General features: G+C 36.8%; 1 protein-coding gene across 22 annotated transcripts in view; it reads right to left on the bottom strand.

The window, feature by feature from the left end:
- Positions 1 to 22,072, bottom strand: part of mycbp2 (MYC binding protein 2, E3 ubiquitin protein ligase) — a 139,791-nt gene that overhangs the window by 33,659 nt on the left and 84,060 nt on the right. For 8 of the 22 annotated variants that reach the window (XM_031897067.1, XM_031897075.1, XM_031897071.1 and 5 more), the window contains 11 exons: positions 21,846 to 21,901; positions 20,544 to 20,659; positions 20,242 to 20,339; positions 19,163 to 19,279; positions 18,388 to 18,528; positions 13,327 to 13,401; positions 9,995 to 10,210; positions 9,207 to 9,339; positions 6,772 to 6,897; positions 3,232 to 3,393; positions 187 to 282 (listed from right to left, as the gene is read on the bottom strand). In XM_031897067.1, coding sequence (XP_031752927.1) covers positions 187 to 282; positions 3,232 to 3,393; positions 6,772 to 6,897; positions 9,207 to 9,339; positions 9,995 to 10,210; positions 13,327 to 13,401; positions 18,388 to 18,528; positions 19,163 to 19,279; positions 20,242 to 20,339; positions 20,544 to 20,659; positions 21,846 to 21,901 — 1,336 coding nt within the window. The remainder of the gene's footprint in view (positions 1 to 186; positions 283 to 3,231; positions 3,394 to 6,771; positions 6,898 to 9,206; positions 9,340 to 9,994; positions 10,211 to 13,326; positions 13,402 to 18,387; positions 18,529 to 19,162; positions 19,280 to 20,241; positions 20,340 to 20,543; positions 20,660 to 21,845; positions 21,902 to 22,072) is intronic. The other 14 variants (XM_031897074.1, XM_031897086.1, XM_031897081.1 and 11 more) reach the window with 11 other exon arrangements.

Here is a 22,072-nt window from a genome sequence, read left to right as displayed (position 1 = left end):
GTAGAAGGTTCCCAAGTATGATCAGCTTTAATAAAAACAAAAAGAAATGCTCTGCATTTTGCTAAAAGTATTTTAAGTATAGTTTAACTGAATCATTAAAAAACATAAAACACACAAAACAGACTTGCATAACCAACTGAGAAAAAAAAAATCCCACCAAGCGTTAGGTTAAGCATGAATACCCACCCTTTTGTTTGAAAGCAAGAGATGAAAAAGCAGATGCAGGAGCAGCTTTAGGTTGGTGAATACTCTCACGAGAAGCAACACTGCTTGATGAAGGGTCTATAGTGGAAACAGTTGCACAGAAGCAGCAGAGATTTTAGCAAAGTAGAAAACATTTTGTACAGCATGCACCTAGCTGAAGGACCCAGATGTTGCAAGACACACTTGTCCCTACTGTGCCATACTTTCTAGCACAGTGACGTAAAGAAACACATTAAAAAAAAAACCAAAAAAAAAAACCTGCAGATAGATTCCATTACACACACACAAAATAATGTTGGGTTCCTGAAAAGTCCCCTGTGCAATGGTAATATTTCAGGACTATAGATCTAATTTTGAATTGAATTTGCCAATATCCATAATGGCACTTATGTGGTTGCTGTGGTTTCCCCTAAGAAAAGAGCACAGTAAATAAATAAAGGTCCATATTTTCCTTCTTTATCCAATTCAACATTGTGTGCTTTACCAAAGTACTGTTACAGGGGAAATCTCCTCAAAAAAAAAAAAAAATTTTTTTTTTTTTTTTTGCCTAATGAAAAAAGAAGTTTAAGCAGCTTTCCAGTAAGCGGTTTTCAGTTTTTTGTTTTTTTTTTTTGTTTTTTTTTAAAGTAAATGTAATTGCAAGCAGTTTATGTGTATCCCTTTCTAATCTCTGGTTCTGACTGGTTTAAGTTACATTTTTGCTGGAATTTTCCAGTCAAAATTAATTTTCATTACAAAATATAAGTTCCCTTGTTGGCCATTTACTCCAGTTTATAGACAGAGCCATGGGGTATAAGTGGCTGTTTCATATAAACATATAGCATGGGAGTCCATATATATAAAACAATGTTTATCTAAGGAAATCCTTTTTGTAACAAAAAGTATATTTTCCAGCCATTGGATAATCCCACAATAACACTGTGATGTGTCCCTCTGGCTGGTAAGAGGTACTGTGCTTACATACAAACTAAGGGCACGTATACATGATTTTTTTCCTGTGTAAAAGGATGCACATTTGTTTCACCTGAAACATCTTGCTAGCATCAAAAACAAGCATATATTTTTCAGAGAAATTAAAATTTTCGTTTTTTTTTTTTCGTTGTCTTTGTACTATTTGCAATCAAATACAGGGTTTAAAGGAGAAGGAAAGGCAAAGTCACTTGGGGGTGCCAAAATGTTAGGCACCCCCAAGTGACTTAACTCGCCTACTTTTTACCTCGGGCTGGTGCCCCTGTTCGGAGAGAATAGCACCAGCCCGGGGTACCTGCAGCGCTTCCTCCTTCCTGTTTGCGTGTGGAGTAGAGTGAAAAGCCGAACTTTAACAGAAAAGTCGGCTTTTCACTCTACTGCGCATGCGCCTGTCATGGGGTCCTGGCAAAACGAAGCAGGAAGGAGGAAGCGCTCCGCTACAAGTACCCCAGGCTGGTGCTGTTTCCTAACAGGGGTAAAAGGTAAGCGATTAAAGTCACTTGGGGGTACCTAACATTTTGGCACCCCCAAGTGATTTAGCCTTTCCTTGTCCTTTAAATTATTTGCAAATCATCCCTTTCTGTTTTTATTTTTCACAGTGTTCCAAATATTTTTTTTTGGAAGTGGGGTTGTAATGAACCCTGATAAAGCCAGAAAAATGGAGGAGCAGCTGAACTCCTGTCAAGATTAGCCTTTTTAATACTGAGCTTACAGTAACAGGATACTTATTCTTGCTCTTAAATTTGGTTAGTGTAGAGCAGTACTATGATTTCACTGCAGTGGGGAAATTTAGAACTTTCCCCATGTTTGGGGAGGGGGGCTGAGCTATTACAACAGGATGTCATACAAAGATCTTGTGCAAGATGAAGGCCATAACAATCTTTACGAGGGCCACATCCATAGGCCACCAGGGTAAGAATTTTTGCAATGGATAAATCTACAGCCCATTGAACATTCTGTTATTTAAATTGAACGTAGTGGGGATCATGTAAACACTGGGCAGGTTTGCACATGGAAATTAACCCATGGCAACCAATCAGATGTTTCTTTCACTGGTCTGCCTGCAGCTGACTAAAAAAAAAAGGAACAAAAAAACCCCAAAAACTAATCACAGGGCTACTGCCCAGTATTTTTATAAATTAACCTTGGTATCATTATTGTTAGTATCTTCCAATAATCACCCCAATACACAAATATTTGTACAGTGTATTTGTACAGTTTTGGCAAACATCACTGACCCCACCTATCAGCCACAACAACAATAAAGTTTAAGAGTTGTAAAGGCAAAATTGCTCTGACAGGAGCATGACACATGAACTAATAACTATACAGTCTGATCAGACACTGACCAAACTGTATGTGAAACTTGAATGCGAGTCTGACTTTTAGCAATGAAATACATACAGTGAAAAGGAAAGGTAGAGGTAGGGATGTATTTTATAACACATTATGCCAGATGAAGCACTGTAAATTATTTAATACATGTGCAAACAGTTTTAAGTTACATAAGAGACTGTTTTCAAAAATATATATAGCTACATTTAAAATGCTATGTTTTTGTACTTTGTCAAGAATTCAGAGATTAAGACTCAGAAGTCATGTATGTATGTATGTATGTATGTATATCTTTATTTCATAGAGTCTTACATTAAAAAAAAAATTGTAATTGTCATGACACAACTATAGGAATTATTACTCAGTCTTTCCAACCCTATCATACAAATTACCGATTTTTTTTGTGGAGTAGTCATCACACACAAATGCGTAGATGAGTTAAATAATTCAAAGTCACGGTTGGTTTCAGACCTCTGAATGGTCTAACAAGCTCTCCCTTATGAAAAACCTCACATTTAACAGCAGTTGCTTCTCTTACAGCATCTGGCATATATAATAGGTACTTTACTTTTAAAGAAGTCATGGTGAAAACCCATCCATTTTAACAAATACAAATGAATAAAAAAAAAATCAGCTAAACTGCATGCAAAAAAAGTGTCTGAAGAAACAAATGACACTTTCAGAAAAATGGATGGATGAGGTACATAAGACTGACAAACTTACTCTGAAGTGGAGACTGAGGCTGCTGGAAGGAGGGGGACTGCCCGAACACAAATGGACTGTTGACTAGGGAAGAGGGAGGTTTTGCTGCTTGATCAAAGATGGAAGGAGTTGGGAAATTAGGCCGTGACTGAATGGAATTCAGTATGGCACTCAGCTGATCACCTGCAGTGGGCAAAACAGTTAAAACTACAACCCATTATTAAGTGTCTCAAAAGCTCTCTCTCACTCATTTTAATGGTAGCAAAAGTGACTGAACCACAAGTCCAACCACAATGCAAAAGAAGAACTTGCAATGAAACTGGTGCTTGTAAGGACTGATTTGAAAATGTCTGTACGATTTAGTTGTATAAAAAAATGTATCTTAAAAGGAGAAGGAAAGTCATTTTGGCATTTCACTGCCAATAGATTTGCCATATTAGTGCCACCTAGAATGATATATTTATTCTACAGATAGCATTACCATACCTGAGTAGAGCGCCCTAGAAGCTTTCTCTGTTTGTGTAAGATTGCAGCTGCCATTTGTAGCTTGGTCTCCTAGCTTCCTGCTTGAAGTCTAGCATAGTACAAATCACGCATTCCTAAGAGTGGGGGGAGTGACTTTTATGAATTCTTATGGGAGGGGGCAGCAGGAGAGGGAAGAGAGGAGAGAACTTTGCAGACTCTGGCCCCTGGAATGAAGGCTTTTTCTGAGAGAGGAAGTCAGATACACTAGGAACATGTTTACAAAAAGGAGACAAAAAATCCTGTGGTTTTTTTTTTTGATAGAGAACTCAGTGCAGCTTTTTAGTGAGTGCTTATGGCTGTATTTACATAGACCTTTCTGATAAAGATTACTTAGTTTTTACCTTTCCTTCTCCTTTAATGTATAAACAGATATGTTTGAATTTAAAATATTAGTAAATACTATAAACATAATTATATACAGAGTATATAATATGTATATGTTGTTCTGCAACACAAGTGTCATAATATCCATTAAGTATGAAAAATTTTCATTCAGTAAAAATTAATTATTTCTTGGCAACAAGTGTGCTATTTTATAGCAGGATGGTCTTTATTATACAGTAGAGAGCGATTAATGGCATTTGTTTCTGTTTAAATTCTTGTCTAATAAATAAGCCAATGTATCCTACACAGCTTCTGTTATTCTCTATTTTAGAGCCAATAGATTACACAGCAGCTTATTTATATAAATTGCATTATTGCTTCTGAAGCAAATACACAATTTGTATAAGTGCAGGATAACTACATTAGATTTAAATGCTAATGCTTTTATTATGCTAATTTAGTTTGGTGTTATTGATTCATTAACTCAGAAAAACACTATAAAACCCCAGGATCACCTGTCTACAGAATTGCCTGAATTTCACATTTGTGGGACAAGTTCTTGGCTCTATAAAAGGAATAGGTGAATAGGTGACAAAGTTACAACTGACTTGCATGCAACGATGGATGTTATTGATATAAGTAATAGAGTTTTTGAATTCAAAGCCCCAGCTATGAATAATGGGTATTTAAACTGATATTTAAATGTACTTTTGCAATTATTTTTGGACCACCGATATTACAACATAGGCTAGACCAATACGCAAAACCAATTAGTGCATTTAAGACTGATTCTGTTATGGGCAGAAAGCTCAGTGCCCCATGCTACTAACAGCTTCTACGGTCTCCAGCCATGTATTCCACCTGCACTGGTACAGTACCACAGAGGGGTGAGGATGGGCAATTTTGGTGAGAGTATAACACTACCAATCTCGTCTGGGGAGACACAGAAGTATTGTAGTGAATGCTCATTTATGCAACAAGTTATATTTTTTTCTTAAAAAAAAAAAAAGGCAAAAAGGTATGAGCAAAGGAGGGCATAGCTTTCTGTGTGAAGAGCAGCTGCCTTTTACTGAGGTAATTTTTCAAAAGACAAAAGCAAACTCAGAAATAAAATACACACAGTTACAAAAGAAAACCTTTAACCACATGAGCTTAGAGACAGAAAATAGAGAGAGAATTAAAATATTCTGTGAAGTAAAGGGGGAAGCATTCACCACAACTGGGACTGAAAAAAATAAGCTCATAGAAGTGCAAAGGAAAATACTCTGAGGGAGAAATTGTTCTACATGTTACACACAAATTGGAATTTCTGTAGTTGTAACAATTATTAAGCTATTAATCTGCTAAAGTTTATAGTCAGAGGCAACACCATGAACAGCAAACAAAAAGCAAATACTTTCAACTCTTAGGGCTCTGGCACACGGGGAGATTAGTCGCCCGCGACAAATCTCCCTGTTCGCGGGCGACTAATCTCCTCGAGTTGCCATCAGTTGCCATCGCACCGGCGAAAATGTAAGTCGCCGGTGGGATGGCACACGTGGCGGCGCGATTTTGGCACATCGCCGAAAATGCTTCGCGAGGTAACTTCGACGATTTGCCAAAATTGCCTGCGCATTGTGTGCCATCCCACCGGCGACTTACATTTTCGCCAGTGGGATGGCAATTCGGGGAGATTAGTCACCCGTGACAGATCTCCCTGTTCGCGGGTGACTAATCTCCCCATGTGCCAGAGCCCTTAAAATCTTTGCTGTTATCTCAACTATAATACAGGAGATGCCACCTATCTGGAAAGATGTGTTATTAATCCAGTACAGCAGTGTCATTCTGTCTTGCCAAAGAATGCAACCTTCAGAGAGTGGGGTATGACTGAATAGATGGAAATGCACTGCAAGCTACACCATCAAGCTCCACTCTCTATAGGTGAGGTAAATAACTATCATAGCTAAGCCTTACCCTGTATGCAAGTAGACTTTATAACAGAATAAAACGTTGATCCAGGTATAGTAACCAAACAGAATTCAGCACAAGACTATTTTCTAATTTAAAAGCAAAATATGGATTACAAATACTTGAGCAACTACAGCTGTCTTGCTATGTTTCAGCCAGACCCCACAAAGTCTTTTTAAGCACAGAGAGCACAACAGCACTCTACACCAGCATATCTGCCACCCCTAGATACATGGACTAGAGCTGTTCCCTCCCCCTCCAGCAATAGACCAAAAGTTCCTCTGAACGATATTGTATAATCTTGAAAAATTAATGGGATTACTACAAGAATCTGTTCGGGAACTGTAAACAAAATAGTTTCAGATGCTTTGGCACCCACCATCAAATCGAAAGAGCTTTCAGATTATCATCTCTTACAAATGCAGACCGCTATGCTTTCAAGTAACAGCTGCCTGAAGGACTGTAACTAGTGCTTACAAGTTATTACTGTAGCAGGCAGTAATGATTTGCCACTGCAACCACCTCCTGAATGTGCCAAAGTACTGATATTGCCCCATATGCCATTACCCTTAAAGTTTTCAAAAAGCAAAAGTGTTTTTGTGTTTGTAATGTTTTTTTTAAAAAAGATAATGGTAGACATAAGAACATTCCATGATATTTTCATTATGTCCCTCTTCATAAATCACCTTACATCCAAATGCTACCTAAGACTGAATACCACATTTCGGTTTGTTTAGTTCTGTCATATAAAACTAGTAAGTTTACCTTTGTTATTTCCAAGGCCATAATCAAAGCCTGACACAATGTTGCCACTTGTGCTACGGTGAAACATTTGAATGGTGAAAGGGCTTGGAGGTGGAGTTTGAGAACCTTGATCCAAAATGATTTGCTCTGTTGGGGGAAAAAAAAAAATTAACATCCTTAAGGGACAACAATGAACAACTGAATTCCTCTTTGCTGTTTTTATAGCACAGCCCACTATAAATATATGTAAACGATTACCTATTTAGCTATTTTTGAACTAATACTACTTGTAAAAATGTGTTTTGTCTATTAAATATTGAGATTGTCTGTTTAATTGTTTTGATACCTAAAAAGAGAGAGAGAGAGAGAGAGGCGACACTTTTTGCATGAACAGCTTTTACTACATAATGACTTTCTCCTAAAATACACTTCCTGTCTGCCCCAATATTTAGAGTATCTGTAATGTTTTTAGAAGCCGTTGCTTGTACACGTTATAGAATAGAATAGAATGGACTGTCAAAATATGGTTCAAATTGGGCAAAATACCCAACCAAATCTAGGAATTAAGGTCGGCTTTAGTTAGAAAGGTAAACAAAAAATATAAGGACCCCATACCACTCTGTATAAGTATATATTTTCAGCAATGCTCCATGTGAGATCCACACTGATCCAGGTACACTAACCAATAGCAAGAGAATGTAGTATTTCCTGGTCTATTTAAAAGAAAACCTCTGCTATGGATTACAAGTCCTGGAACAAACTAAGTGCTTTATCACAGCAATAAAAGTTGTTCTGTGTGATGTTTCAACCTCAAACCACTAAAACTCAAAAGATATTGATCTTTTTTTTTCGTAAACCGGCAGTTTGCATGAGTATTTAATTTTCCCACTTACATGTAAGATGAACTTTTATCCAACCTTATGGAAAATGTTCCCTTGCAGTAATCATAAGCATAAAATATATAGTAGTCCAAACATAAAACATTTAGTTGGTGCATAAACATTCTGTTATATCACAGCAAACAGCCTAGATATCTTAGTGCTTCATGACTCCTTTTACAGAACTGAGTGCTGCCATCAGTATTTGTATATTGCATCATATGTACATCATTGTTGGTACAGGTCACTGATATAACATTCCATTAACAGAATTAATTGATATTATGGGGGCAGTAACATCATGCCATGGGGCTGATTTTGATCACCAGGAACTGGGCATCTCGTTAAAAGGAAGAATACATTGTACAAGTTACAGGAAAGTGTTGCAACCTGCTTCAGTTTGCTTAAAAACTGTGGGTCAAAGTTAATTTTCAACAGAAGGGCAAAGCTGGTCTGGCTTTAACTTGTGGCTGAAGCTATACATACAAATAAGACATTTATTATTTAAACAAAATGTTAAATATTTGATGAAAACGAAGTTGACAGCATTCCTTTAAAGACACTTTAAGGGCGAAGACACACAGAGTTACTTGTCATGGCTACTAAACACCAGAAAATACTGCTATAGACAATACTGAGAATTGCCTCTGCTAAAACACACATAGAGACAATTATCAGTAAATGATCAGCATTGTTGATTTTTAGGGTGAAGACACTCTGAGCTACTAGTAGCAGCTACTTCTTCATAGCTACTAAACTCCAGAAAATCCCCTGCCATACTGAGAATTGCCTCTGCTAAAACACACATAGAGACAATTATTATAGTAGCTCCACGTGTCTTCACCCTAAAACACTTTTTTAGTGCCTAGAACAGATGCCTGTATACAGCAGACACCTGTCTAGAAAGAAGCAGACCACAAGCTATGTGTGACTGTGCCCTTAGTCGCCCCGCAACAAATCTTCTTTGTGGTGGGCAACTAATCTCCCCGCAATGCCATCCTACCGGCTAGAATGTAAATCGCCAGTGGGATGGCATACGCGTCTCTAAGATTTCCCAAAGTCGCCCTTGGGTGACGCGGGTACATTCTAGCCGATTAGTCGCGGGGGGACTAATCTCCCCGTCTGCCACTGCCCTTAGAGTCTAAGGGCACAGTCACACATGGCATGTGGTCTAAGGCTTAGACTATAATCTGCTTGGCCCCTTTAATTTTTTCAGTTTATCAGGTTACACTTCAGTTAGTAAGCGTATAACCTAAATCTACTAAAATGTAAATGTGGAAGTTTGAATTAATCACAATTTGCATTTTGGTCTTTCTATTCTTTGGGGCTTCAGAATGAGATTTGCCTTTCAATTCTGCCTTTGCTCCCTGGGTGCAAGAAGTTGATGACCTTGTCAACAAGACAGTCATTTTGAGGCTGGATTTTTATCTAAATAATTAATCTACATCATAATAAATGTTGATAAAAATATATATATAACTATAATATAAATTTCCATTTTAGGTTTTCTGTTGCAGAACACACTTTGACATGCCATCCATTTGGAATAGAATGATATGTTAAATTATGGTAACTTGCCATCCTCATGACGAAGGTATTGATTGCCACTAGGATCTCTAGCCAGGGACCAAGCCTCGCCTTCATCATTCTCACAAAACTCTACCATGCTGTTCTTATCAAGCTGCACCCATGTTCCTTCAGAACCGACCACCTGGTGCAGAAACAGAAACCACAAGTTTCACGGAGATCTTAAATTTTCAAAGGAACAGATAATTAATAGTGATGCATGAATGCTATCAAAATCGAGTTTATAACATACGCTAATTACAGCAAGGTACCGGGTATGAAATAAAAGATCAACAGTTCAACAAAATAGTGTCCATTGTCATAATGTAGAATTCACTTTAGAAACAGCAGCATAAAACAGTTCAGTAAGAAACACCAAGCTTATTATGAAGCAATACATCTTTACACAAGATGCATTTACCTATCCAAAACAATTAAGAAATAGCATGACACACTACACCCTGACTTAAAGTTTGTACCAAAATTTCACAACACCGCATATTGTCATTTCATGAAATGCAAAGTAATTTACCAAGTGAAAAAGAAGTTTTAAAAAGCACATAATATTAAAGTGATAGATTTGGTTACAGTTTTGCAAGCAGTGGCATTACTTTTACTTCTCTAAACTTGGAAAACGCAGTCATCAAAAAAACAAAAAAGAAAAAAACAAACCACTGGCATAACCCTCAGTGCCAAGAAAACAAACAAAAATAAAAGTGGAGATGAAGCCTTACTGCTCTGATCTATATATGATATAATTTGAATAAATTAAGTTGAACTGTAGCTACACAAATCCATACCTCGCCCACAGCCTTGACTTTGTTTCCCAGAACTAACATTCCAATTGGGATACCTCTAAGGTTTGGGCAGCTTCTGATGTTGTGACCAGATGGCCCAGTCTTGACTACCTTGTAAAGGCCAGGCCCACTCCTGAGTACAGGTACTTCATGTTCTTGCATTGTTACTTCCTGGGAACAGCGTGCTTTTAAAACCTCATCAGATATACATGCCTGCTCCTTAAAGAAGAAAAAAAATGTAATATTAATATAAACACGTAGCAGAAAGTGCACTTATACATAAGGGATCTAATTTACTACTACAATTTTGTTTCTCTCAATTTAATATAAAGAAAGAATGTTTACTTTGTAGAAGTAGCCTGAAACTGCTGCTTCACTACTACTTAAAAGGGGCTGTTCACCTTCCAAACATTTTCAGTACTAAATTTTTATTTTTTTTTTCAAATAAGGATTTAAAGGTAAATATTTAAATTTATATTTTACTCTTTCCCAGAAGTGGCTCAGAGGGTGTAAGGGGTTCACAAATTTTCTGAAAGTAAGACCTTAGTTACTTTTATGTTAGCTGTTGACAGAGCCAAAAAACCGGAGTACTGCATTTGGTAAATGTACCATTGGAGTCAATTCTACTGTTTGAGGCCATCACCCAAAGGTTTAGGTGGCTGATTAGCTAATTATTGTCTGATAACTTATGCCCTAGATTACAGATTGCATCCCTGGTTGCTGAAATTTCTTCAGTGCTTCTGAGAATTGTATCAATCAATGCAGCACATTAAATTAGCAAATGGATTAAGCCACTACTGAGAAACATTAAAGTAAACTAAAAGAATAGATTTAAAGGCTAACTACCTCGAAGTTTAGTATAACAGTGTAAAGGTGATTAAGAGTTAACTATTGGTGCCCCAAGAATATTTCTCCATCAGTCCATTAAAGTACTCTTGATGCATAAATAGATAAAAATGCATTTGTTAAATATCTATAGTCAATAGAACCTTTGTTATGTTAGTCCCTTTTTTAATAATATAAGTTAATTTAGTTTATTAAATATTAAGATAAAAACTGTCCCAAGAGCAATCTTATAACTTATGTTTTTACCATGCATGGCTGGTATAGGCAAACCAAGCTTTTTTTTACTGGTTTTGCCAAGAAGTATGTAAGAAAATCAAATAATGGGGATGCAACTTCTTAAAGGGGTGGTTCACCTTTAGTTAACTTTTAGTATGTTATAAAAGGGCCAATTCTAAGCAACTTTTGAATAAGTCTTCATTATTTGTTTTTCATCGTTTGAATTCTTTGCCTTCTTCTAACTCTTTGCAGCTTTCAAAAGGGGGGCACTGACCCCTGAGCCAAAAAACTATTGATCTGTAAAGCTACAGTTTAACTGTTATTGTTACTTTATATTATTTATTTTTCTATTTAGGTCTTCTCCGATTCATATATCAGTCTTTCATTCAAACCACACCCTGGTTGCTAAGGTAATTTGGATCCTAGCAACCACATAGCTGCTGAAACTCCAAGCTGGAGAGCTGCCGAACAAAAACTGAAATAATGGAAAAACTACAAATAATAAAAAATAAAGACCAAATTCAAATTGTCTCAGAATATTACTCTCTACATCATACTAAATGGAGGACAACCCCTTTAAGGTCTCACACAAATGTTTCCTAAGTGTTTCTTTCATAAAGTTCCTTGTGGTGGATCTTTCATGAATTCCACTGAAAGGAACTGCATAAAGAAATGCCCTGTATTTCCTATGTGATTGTACTCACTATGGTGCAGGCAAGCACAGAACAATGGTGGGACACAACTTGAGATGTTCTGCCAGTGTTAACATTTACCTGCGCCACAGTATGAACTCGGAGACTAGACTAAGCTAGGTTTCTGCCTGTGTTCCCGTGGTGGAATAAATTATCCACCACAAGCAGATTGCTCATGTTTTATAAGTCCTGGCTACCTTAAGAAGCATAATTATATTACATAATTTTTATTTAGGACTAAACTAAAAAAAAAAAAAAAATCCTGGTACTATTTAACACCACTACAGACCTGGTATAACCTACTGAAGTCAAGAGAACACAAATGTTCCAAAATTATAATTACACAACATTATAACAACTTTATAAAATTAAATTTTTTTTATATATGCCTCTATGAGCGCATATACAGGTATGGGACCTGTTATTCAGAATGCTAAGGATCTGGGGTTCTCCAGATAAGGGGTTTTCCAATAATAAACCAAACAGAACAGTTTTGCCTCTAATAAGTACTTGTCTTATTATTACAGAGAAATATAATCATTTTTAAGAATCTGATTGATTTGATTTAATGGCCATCCATAATTCAGCACTTTCTGGATAACAGGTTTTTCAGATAACCGATCCTATACCTGTACTTGTTTACCAGTATATAAAACAGAGTTTTGTGGTTCAAGCTTGCTTCTACCCTGAGATCACATGATCAGAAACTGTGAATACTTAAGACAATGCTCTGAAAAGCCATTAGCTTATTTGTAACATGACTATTTGATGAAATCAAACTCAAGAGCTAACAAAGTATGCACATACATTAAAAGCAAAAAGCAGATAAGATATAAATGGAAAGTATACTCCGAGTATTACAGGTATTAATAAATATACTCACTACTTAAAGCCACATACACAAAACGAAAAAAAAAAAAAAGCCCTTCAAAATCAAATTTCTCAAGAGGAAAAAATTACTAGGAGTTGCAGAGAATAATTATCTCAACTGCCTTAAAACTTAAAGCACAAATGTGACCCATGAATGTAAGCTGAAATGGAAAAGCATAAGGAGACTACTTTAACACAAATTAAAGTCTTTGTGGGTCCTACCAACTGTAAGCTTGTGCAGCACTGATTTGGTCTAATGACGATTTTGCTAAAAACACACAGGATTAAAAATGTATAAAGAATACAAGACAAGGAGTTTTAGGGGCTGGAAAACAACCGTATACCGTACAATATATCTTCAAAGAATAAAGTGTGCAGAGTTAAAATAAGGGAAGTATTTTTAATTGCCAGTATGAGTCTGCTGCAGAAAACCCGTCATATTATTAGGAGAATTATCATATCATTTATATAGACAGTAATACAATGTTAATAATAAATACAAGCTAACATATATATAACTGCTCTTTCATATGAAATCAAGCTAATTTCATCTTCAGGGTTCCTTTAAACCACTGGACAGGAAAAACGTAACTAAGAAAAAAAAAAAGTCTACACCAATTTAGTAACCAAGCTCCTTCCACAAAAAACACATTAACTGTGATGATATGAGAGAGTAAAAGAACTAGAGAAACCAATTTTAGCATAACTCACCTGAGAGATAAAAGCTTTAGAAGTCCAAGAAAAAACGTCAAAGTCCCTGGCTCCTTGGCTAGCATAAAAGATATTCTAAGCAATAGATTTTGAGAAAGGAATATCAAGACAGAAAAGTCAAAAAGCAAAGCAAGGTGCGTGAAGGATCAAGAAAGGAATATACATTTCAAACCAATGAGTGCTATGCTCAGCCACTTGTGTTTGTGGAATTCAGCTTCAAATGTGAGAAGCTTGAAATGGATGTAGTGTGTCATGCCATTTACAGAACAATAAAGTAAGTCTGTTGAGTAAGAACCAAGACCATGCTACTACAGCTCTTACCATTAATACAGAGACAGTATTGCAGCTTATTAGGAACAGAATGTCACAGAGCACTAGAAAGTAGGAGTTTCCGGACTAAGAATATAATTTAAAATATTTAATAACACACACAATAAAGAAAAAATTACACACACAGTTTAGATAAGTGAATAGTTAGGGGGCTGTGTAATGTTGCACCACATTAAGTGCCTGCTAACATTACAAGAGTTACTTTTAACAATGAATTATACTCATTTTGTACCATTATATATTTAGTCAATACAAAAAATAATTTGGTTAAACGGTTAGTAAAAAGACTTGAGACAGGGCCTTTATATCAGATTTTGAGGAGTCCGCCATTAACAAGGCAGTATAGTACATGAGCCCTGGGCAGAAGTAAAAGGGACCATATGATGTAAACATCTCTTCTATTCAGATTCACCCTTCTGAGCCAATGACCAGAAGAAACAAATTAATGCTTTTGGAAATCGAAATAGAACTACAGGTTTAATTTAAACACACAGGTGCTTAAATGCACGCAAATCCTCATTTATTAGCCCATAATGCAAAATTTTTCCTCAGAATTTAAGTATTACAGAGAGCTCCTGCTTGGTTAGTTGCATAAAAGATCTATTTACTTTTTATGGTCTACATCAGTGGTTCCCAACCTTTTTTGCACCACGGACCGGTGAGGGGTGCGGTGCAACTAGTGCTAGTTAAATTTTATATTATGCACTTTACTATTAATATTATTATTACATACAGCTTAATAAAGTACTTTGGTCCTTGTCGTTATCAGTAGAAATCTTCCTGGGCTTTGCATAGCTATTGTCATGGCTGTGTAACGCATTAGGAACTTGGGATCACAAGTAATTGGGACCAGAGGTGGCCCGGTTCAGCACAGCCCACGGCCTGGCACCGGTCCCCGGAACGGCGGTTGGGGACCCCTGGTCTACATGACAGTAGTCATGAATAACCCCCCAAAAAGGAAAAAAAAAGAATAATAAATCTTATAAAAATTAGGTTATACATTACATATTGATCTATGTATGTGAACCCGCTCTAAGGGATAGAGAATTGAGATTGGCCCCATCACCAAAAGATTAATGATTCATGTAGATGGACAAATTGTACATTATTTGACTAGTCCCCCAAGGGGCACGACTGGTCTGCGAAACACTAGATAGACCTGTTAATATTTTTTAGTTTGAAAATCCAGTGGTAAATTGCTGAAGGCTTTGGATGCGTTAGATTGTGTCTTTCTGAATCCAAACGTCTGTTTGCCAAAGGCTTTCACTATTGCATATAGGAAGTCATTGGTGTAGCCAGTGCAAGCCTATACATTCATTCCATATTTTTGTCCAGCTGACTTTCCAAATAAAACTTGCACTTATTATTAATATAATCTGGTACACAAGTATTTGATTTCAGATTATAAAAGCACTTAATGCAAATGCTGCCTGAAGGCCACGCTAAAACTTGAAAATGGTCCCATTGAGGAAACGTTGCCTTTTTTTTTGGTCTACTTTTTGAGCCATAAAAGCACTCTGAAGCAACATTCTTACTGCCCTTACTGTGTGCTACAGTGAATTTTGTTTTGGACCTTTGCTATGTTTGTAACATAGCTAGTTTCTCTAACTTTATCCTTCTTTAATCCCATACTACTGTTTCTTGTATTTGCAAAATTTCCCAACCTCTTTAAAATGTTCTTTTACCTTAAACAAGACAGGTATATAAATCAAAAAAGAGTTTCCGTCCAGTAGGCCTTAAGCTTGCTACCATTCCATCCTTTTGTTCAAGCTTGTAGCATTCTTTAGGTATGCATACATCTTAGATTGTTGGTTTTTGGTTTATTTTTTATTGCTTGGGGTATACCAATGATATAACCATTTTGAGTGCTAATTCACTTATCACCCACAGCATGTGGACCCTTTGTAATCTGTTTTTTTATACCGGTTGAACATTAGGATAGTTTTGCAGAGCAAGTTGTCCTGTTTGTTCCTATTTTTCAAATACATTAGTCCAGGGGTCGGGAACCTTTTTGGCTGAGAGAGCCATAAACACCACATATTTTAAAATGTAATTCCATGAGAACCATACAATATGTTTGGCCGCGGATGCTGCGGGGCAAGGTAGGGTGGGTCCCAAGGATGTCGGATGTGGATGCGATGCAGAGGAGGTCGTGGTCTGCGCTCGGCGGATAGAAGACGTGTTCTAAGGCTTAGAACACGTCTTCTATCCACCGAGTGCAGGGGCAAGGTTTAGAACACGTCTTCTATCCGCCAAACACAGGCCACACTCCCCATTATTTTTTTTATTAAAGATTTGGCAGCGAGCCAGATGCAGCCATCAAAAGAGCCACGTTTGGCTCCCGAGCCATAGGTTCCCTACCCCTGCATTAGTCCCTAATAATGCTGTAATGATCATCAGTATGGAAACAATATGACAATCTTAACATCTAAACCTACCATTACTCACTCTCAAGATTAAATGTACCCATTTAATTGTAATAACCATACAGCAAAACTCACCTGGCTAACAGATATTATTACAGTTAGATCTGAAGCTATAATATGACATTTCTTTAACTTGCCTGAACTATTTAACTCTTTCTAGCCCATCTTACTTCTGGCCATAACTGGGAAAGGCTTTTCACAGGGTTTAACACAGAAGAAAAATCTTTAAAATGTTGCTTAACAAGTATTTAGGTCTGTATATTCCCCTTGTAAGCAAGGAGACATCGCAAAGCAAAACCTTTCAAGTTAGCTGGGACAGATGAAACGTTCATCTAATACAAGGAAGCCAATGAAGCATGCAAAAAAAGTATCAGGCAAGCAAAAATGGAGATGGAAAAGGGTACTGCAGCAAGGAATAAATAGAATACAAAATGATTTTTTTAAATATGTAAATAATATAAAAATGACGCAAGTATGGTATGGAACCCTTATTATCTCAGGGGGTCAGTTGATTTATGAACATAGGGAAAAAGCAGAAATTCTGAACGCTCATTTTTCATCTGTTGACACAACTGAGAAACCAGCTAATGAGGAGGTAAGGGTGTGCTGGTGTTAAGATTTTTTCCATTCCTTTTTAATAAACCCAGTTCTAGTAATATAACTACTGATGCATGGGTCACTCAAGAAGAAATTAAGAGACTTGAACATGTAAAGGTAAACAAAGGTCAGGGACCAGATGGTATTCATCCCAGGGTATTAAAAGCTAAGTTCTGTGATTGCCAAATTTCTTAACTTAATTTTTCAGGATTCATTGAGGTCTGGTATGGTGCCGAGAGACTGGTAAATTGCTAACGTGGTGCCGTTATTTAAAAATGGATGCCGTTCTCAGCCTGAAAACTATAGGCCTGTTAGTCTGGCATGAGTGGTAGGAAAGCTTTTGGAAGGGGTAATAAGGGGTAGGGTACTTGAATACATTGCAAATCACAATACTATAAGTTTGTGCCAGCATGGTTTTATGTGTAACAGATCTTGCCAGACTACATAGTAACATGGTAAGTTGGGTTGAAAAAAAGACATACGTCCATCACATTCAACCATAATGCCTATATATAACCTGCCTAACTTCTAGTTGATCCCGAGGAAGGTAAAAAAAACATCAGAAGCCTCGCAGAGCCGCAGAGGGGAAAAAAGGCCTTCCTGACTCCAAGATGGCAATCGGACAAGTACCTGGATCAACTTGAAAACTATAGGTCTGTTAGTCTGGCATCAGTGGTAGGAAAGCTTTTGGAAGAGGCAAATCACAATACTTATTTTTGCTGATGATACTATATTGTGCAAAACTATTGATCGTGTCCATACAAACGGTTTATAAATGATTGCTGTACTGAAAACTATAAAAGCAGCTGAATACCTATTGGGGCTTGGCGCTTTCTAATGCAGTTTTATGGGCGTGTAGTTTGCTTCCCTTGAAACAATTCACTTCATAGAAATTCTGTACTGTATCATGCCACACAGTGGAAGTTAGAAAGCCAGCTGAGGTAATATTGCAGATTCCACAAATATGATATATATAGCAAAACAAGATGCAAATGTAATTATATTTCTGCTTTGCTTTTTACATTTGCTGTAAGTCTACAGAATATTTATTTGATACTTTATGTTTTATGATTTGCAAAGATTTTTTGAGGACTAATTTAGTATAAATGAAAACATTTTGATGAAATCTCTATATCGCCAAGGACTCCTTTTTAAATGACAGATTTACCAATGCATATCCTGGTTTTCAGGTTTATATTTTTGCCAATATACTGCAAAATGGTGTGTACATTGTACAGTACCATATTACAAAACTGAAACAAATTTGTTGCCATCTACAATGACACTACTGAACCAGACCATTTTACTTTCTACAAAAGTTCAGTTAGTCAAAGTAAAGCTGCAGTTAGCTCTCCATATGCTTGGGGGTTAAGGAGAGGTGCAATTTACACATGAAGAACACATTAGAACATAGGTGAATGTGTAATCAGATGGTGGTTCTCTGTAATGATGCCAAAGGAATGTGTTAATTATCATTATTTCAAATACATATTGTCTGATACAGCTCCTGTATTAAAGTCCCTGGCCAGTAAAGCATGTGTTCGAGTGTGCCCTTTTCAGGGCTGGGTGCAATCATTCAGCTGCAGCAATAACAAATTTTAATTTAGCCCTTGGACATTTAAAGGCAAGAAGATATTTTTAATCTATACATGACGTAATGCTCCAAAATCATGTTCCTTTAATATTTTTTAGGTGTTTTTTTACTTACATCAACAGGAGCCAGAAGACTCTTGCCAAGATGTTGATTAAATGAGAGGCACCAAGCTTCATTGTAACCATTCATGTTATGAACATACTTCTTTACTGTCTCATCATTCAGTCTTAGCCACACACCATCATCATTGTGGATCTAGATGGGAAACAAGCAACAATAGCGAGCCATGCTCTCCTGTAACTGCTTCAGTGCCAGCAAGTCCTAAACACCTGGTCAGTGGGTCATTGGCAGGTGTGAAGCACAGCTGTGAAAGCCACAAAACATGCAAAACTGGAGATAAAAGGAGTGTAGGTGAAAAAGGGTGGAGAAAAGTGGTAAAGCAAGGCTACTGCTTGATTGGCTTTAACAACAACAACAACAAAAGTTTAAATAGCAAGCAAATATTGCCCGATATTGCTAAAAGGTAGTAGAGTACCGAACTTACATGATAGCAAATATAAGGTTAGGCTCTGGAGAGAAGTTAGGGTTAAAATGCCACTGACTCATGTTTTATGTTACATGTTTAATATTTTCAGCAGCTAGATGCTATTATCATTCTGACAGTTTTACTAGTTTACAGTAGACAAAAGCTCTGGTATGTAAGCAGAGCATTGAGATTTATAAAAATAAACAGTTTACTATAATAAATGTAAATTGAGCCTGGAAATAAATTAAGGTAATATCCAATTCAAAAATATTTAAATACTTTCATTTTCTAGCAAAGTAGAGGCTGTTTCACAATTAACTAACAGTGAAAATGAACAACCACCTGAACTATGCAAGAATTTACCTCATCAACAAAAGCGATGGTTCCATTGACTTTCACTATGCCTATCTGCTCACTCTGTAGGGAGGGGTGGCTACGAATACGGAGCCCTGCACTGTCCTTGGCCACAAATTTGCGAACCTATGAAGCAGAAGTGGATAGAAAGAAGAGAAAACCTAATCGCAACAGATCAACAAGAAGAATGCAAGACTTCATACTTTAAGACAATAAGGGCTGGAAATGTTACAGGTTGTTGCAGGTTTCCCATTCAATTAAATTATAATTCAGTAAACAGTTGTCTTGGCTGCACAGCTCTAGTTTTGTAACAGTATAGCTTTATGAGTAGGATAAAAGCAACTAAAATACACAGTCATCCTCCGTACATCCAGTTCATAATACAAACAAAGGCACATGTTGGTTCATAACAGGCATCACTGGATATCTCTTTCAGGAGCCCGGAGGCCACCCCCATTCTCCGGCCCCCTCAAGATCGCGCGCATGCGCATCCTTACACCTCGCACATCGAGCACTGGGGACGGGACGAGCCCTCCCCAGTGCTCTGTATGTGAACAAATTTATGTGCGCCAACATTTATGCCGCCCTAGGCCTGGGCCTTTGTAGCATCGCCCCAAATCCGTGCCCGAGAGCAGATTTATTTCCTGGTATTGATATAGCGCTGACACATCAGTACCTGCTCCAGTGGAGCTTACAATCTAATGTCACATTTCACACGGTCAGTTTTGTCAAAAGCTAATAAAAATGCCAGTAGTTTGTGGGGTGAGGCAGATTCATCATCCAACACACATATATTATATTATATTTACACACTATGTAACCTTTGAAATTCTGTGGTCACAGAAGGTAATTTAATAGATCTTCCCCTTACCAAAATTTTGGAATAACACAGGGCTACATCCTGCAACATAAGCCCATTCAACCAGTGTGTAACAGAGAACTTGAATATGTTATTACAAGAATTAGAAGAATGGCATGCAGCATGAATGATGGCTATAATTAATTAACTGCATGAGAAAAACTTACATTTTAGATCAAATAAAATGAGAAGCTTTTGTGTGGGTAAAAATTAAGATACTTTAATTTACCTTATTTGGCTGAGGTTCACTTTTTGGTTTTACCAGCTGTGTCCCAGGAGGGACCATTCCTTTTGGAGGATCTTTCACTTTCACCTCTAAACCAGCATCTGTATAAGATAAAGATTAAATGTGTGTCAGCATAATAACATCAATGTGGAATGCCACACTAAGCCACAAGGCCCGGAGTGTTGAATGTAGCTTATGTTTATTATTCTGCCTAAAACAAATGCCATCAATCACTTAAATTATTAGCTTAATAACATGTTTTCTCTTGAACTGAATACACCACATGAACAGATCAAATACTGTACCAATTTCTATTCCATCAATGGTAACGTGTATGGTGTAAAGACCAACAGCTCCAGGAGTCCAGTTTGCACAGTAGGTTCCATCATTGTTCACTCGGATTAACATATTTTCACTGGGTCTAAAAGAATAAAAGGTTAACAAATCAAAATCTACTCAAAAAAATAATGAAGAAACTAAGGTTGCACCCTCCACAGGAACGTCTCAAGTCTAATTGTGTTACCACATAAAGGAATCTCAAAACAAAAGAGGATAGGAGGAGAATGTGCATCAGGAGTATTAGACAAGTATATGCAGAAAAGAGAAAGAGCCTTTGATAAAGCTCCCATTTATGGAGCGAAACGTGCGTCGGGCACTCTGTCCTTCAGTCCTACTATTGCAGTGCATTAGATGTGAAACAAGCTATCTCTATCTCTCCATGAATATCCTTCTTTACCTCCCAAAGCTACAAAGTTCATGTTTCACCCTACGTGTTTCTTAACTTTTTTAATACGAATGGAGTGGTTATGTGATTTTTAATTAGCTTGTAAATAAAAGTTACGTTCGGTTTAATTCCTGGGCACTGATTTACCTGGTATATGGGGGAGGGAATGGTGCACTTATAATTGGAGTCTATTAAGATCACCTGAAGAGCGTTCTTCTTTTCTGCATATACAAATCAAAATCTACCAGTTCTTTTATCAACTGCTCACAATATATCCCACATGATATACGCATCATCAAAAGAAGTATCCATTTTAATAAATGATATACATTATAAACACCAGTGCTGCATTACTAGTATCATTGCCTTTATGAAAGAGAGAGGAGCTGTGGGAGCATTCACAGGCTAAATGAAACACCATTACATACTGAATTTTTAATTTTACTATGAAAATTAAAACAAGAACATTTTTCAAATTATATAAAAGATGCTTTTGACAGTATAGTTTTTATAATTATGCATAGCTTTGGTGTGTGGCAAGTAAAATTAGTAATTGTTTCCCACTGACATAGTTCAGCAGATCCTTAAATGGAGGTTACCTTGAGTTTAAAAAAAATAGTACACTTTACCATTTAGATTAAACCACATTGGAAATATTATTAAGCCCAAAAAGAATCACAAAACAAAAAGGGGTGTTAAGAAAAAGGGGTCCAGTTTCTCTGTAGAGAAAATACAACACAAAGATTCAATGTACATGCCTACTTGGAAGAGAAACTATTTGATTTCACTGGAGTTTTTAGTTATTTGTTTATGATCAAAAGATTGCTAAGCCATCAGGCATCAATAAATGACAATGTGCATGAGCATATTTCCTCCATCTTACCTCTTGGGCATGGGTGAAGCATAGCGAAGCTCTTCAAATGAGTAATTTTCATATGCCTATAGAAAGAAAAAAAAGCAATTAATAACTCAGAGGAAAGCCGTTAATACTAAAACCATTCTATTTCTTTGTTCACTGTAATCTACCAAACATCTATGCAGTAATCACAGAAGAACCACTTTGGTAGTAAAAAAAAAAACTGTAATAAATATTGGAAGGGAAACAAGCAA

This window comes from Xenopus tropicalis, chromosome 2 (genome assembly GCF_000004195.4).
Source record: "Xenopus tropicalis strain Nigerian chromosome 2, UCB_Xtro_10.0, whole genome shotgun sequence".
Classification (NCBI taxonomy): domain Eukaryota; kingdom Metazoa; phylum Chordata; class Amphibia; order Anura; family Pipidae; genus Xenopus; species Xenopus tropicalis.
The sequence above is the reverse complement of the archived record's forward strand: the minus strand, read 5'-3'. Positions and strand labels throughout refer to the sequence as shown.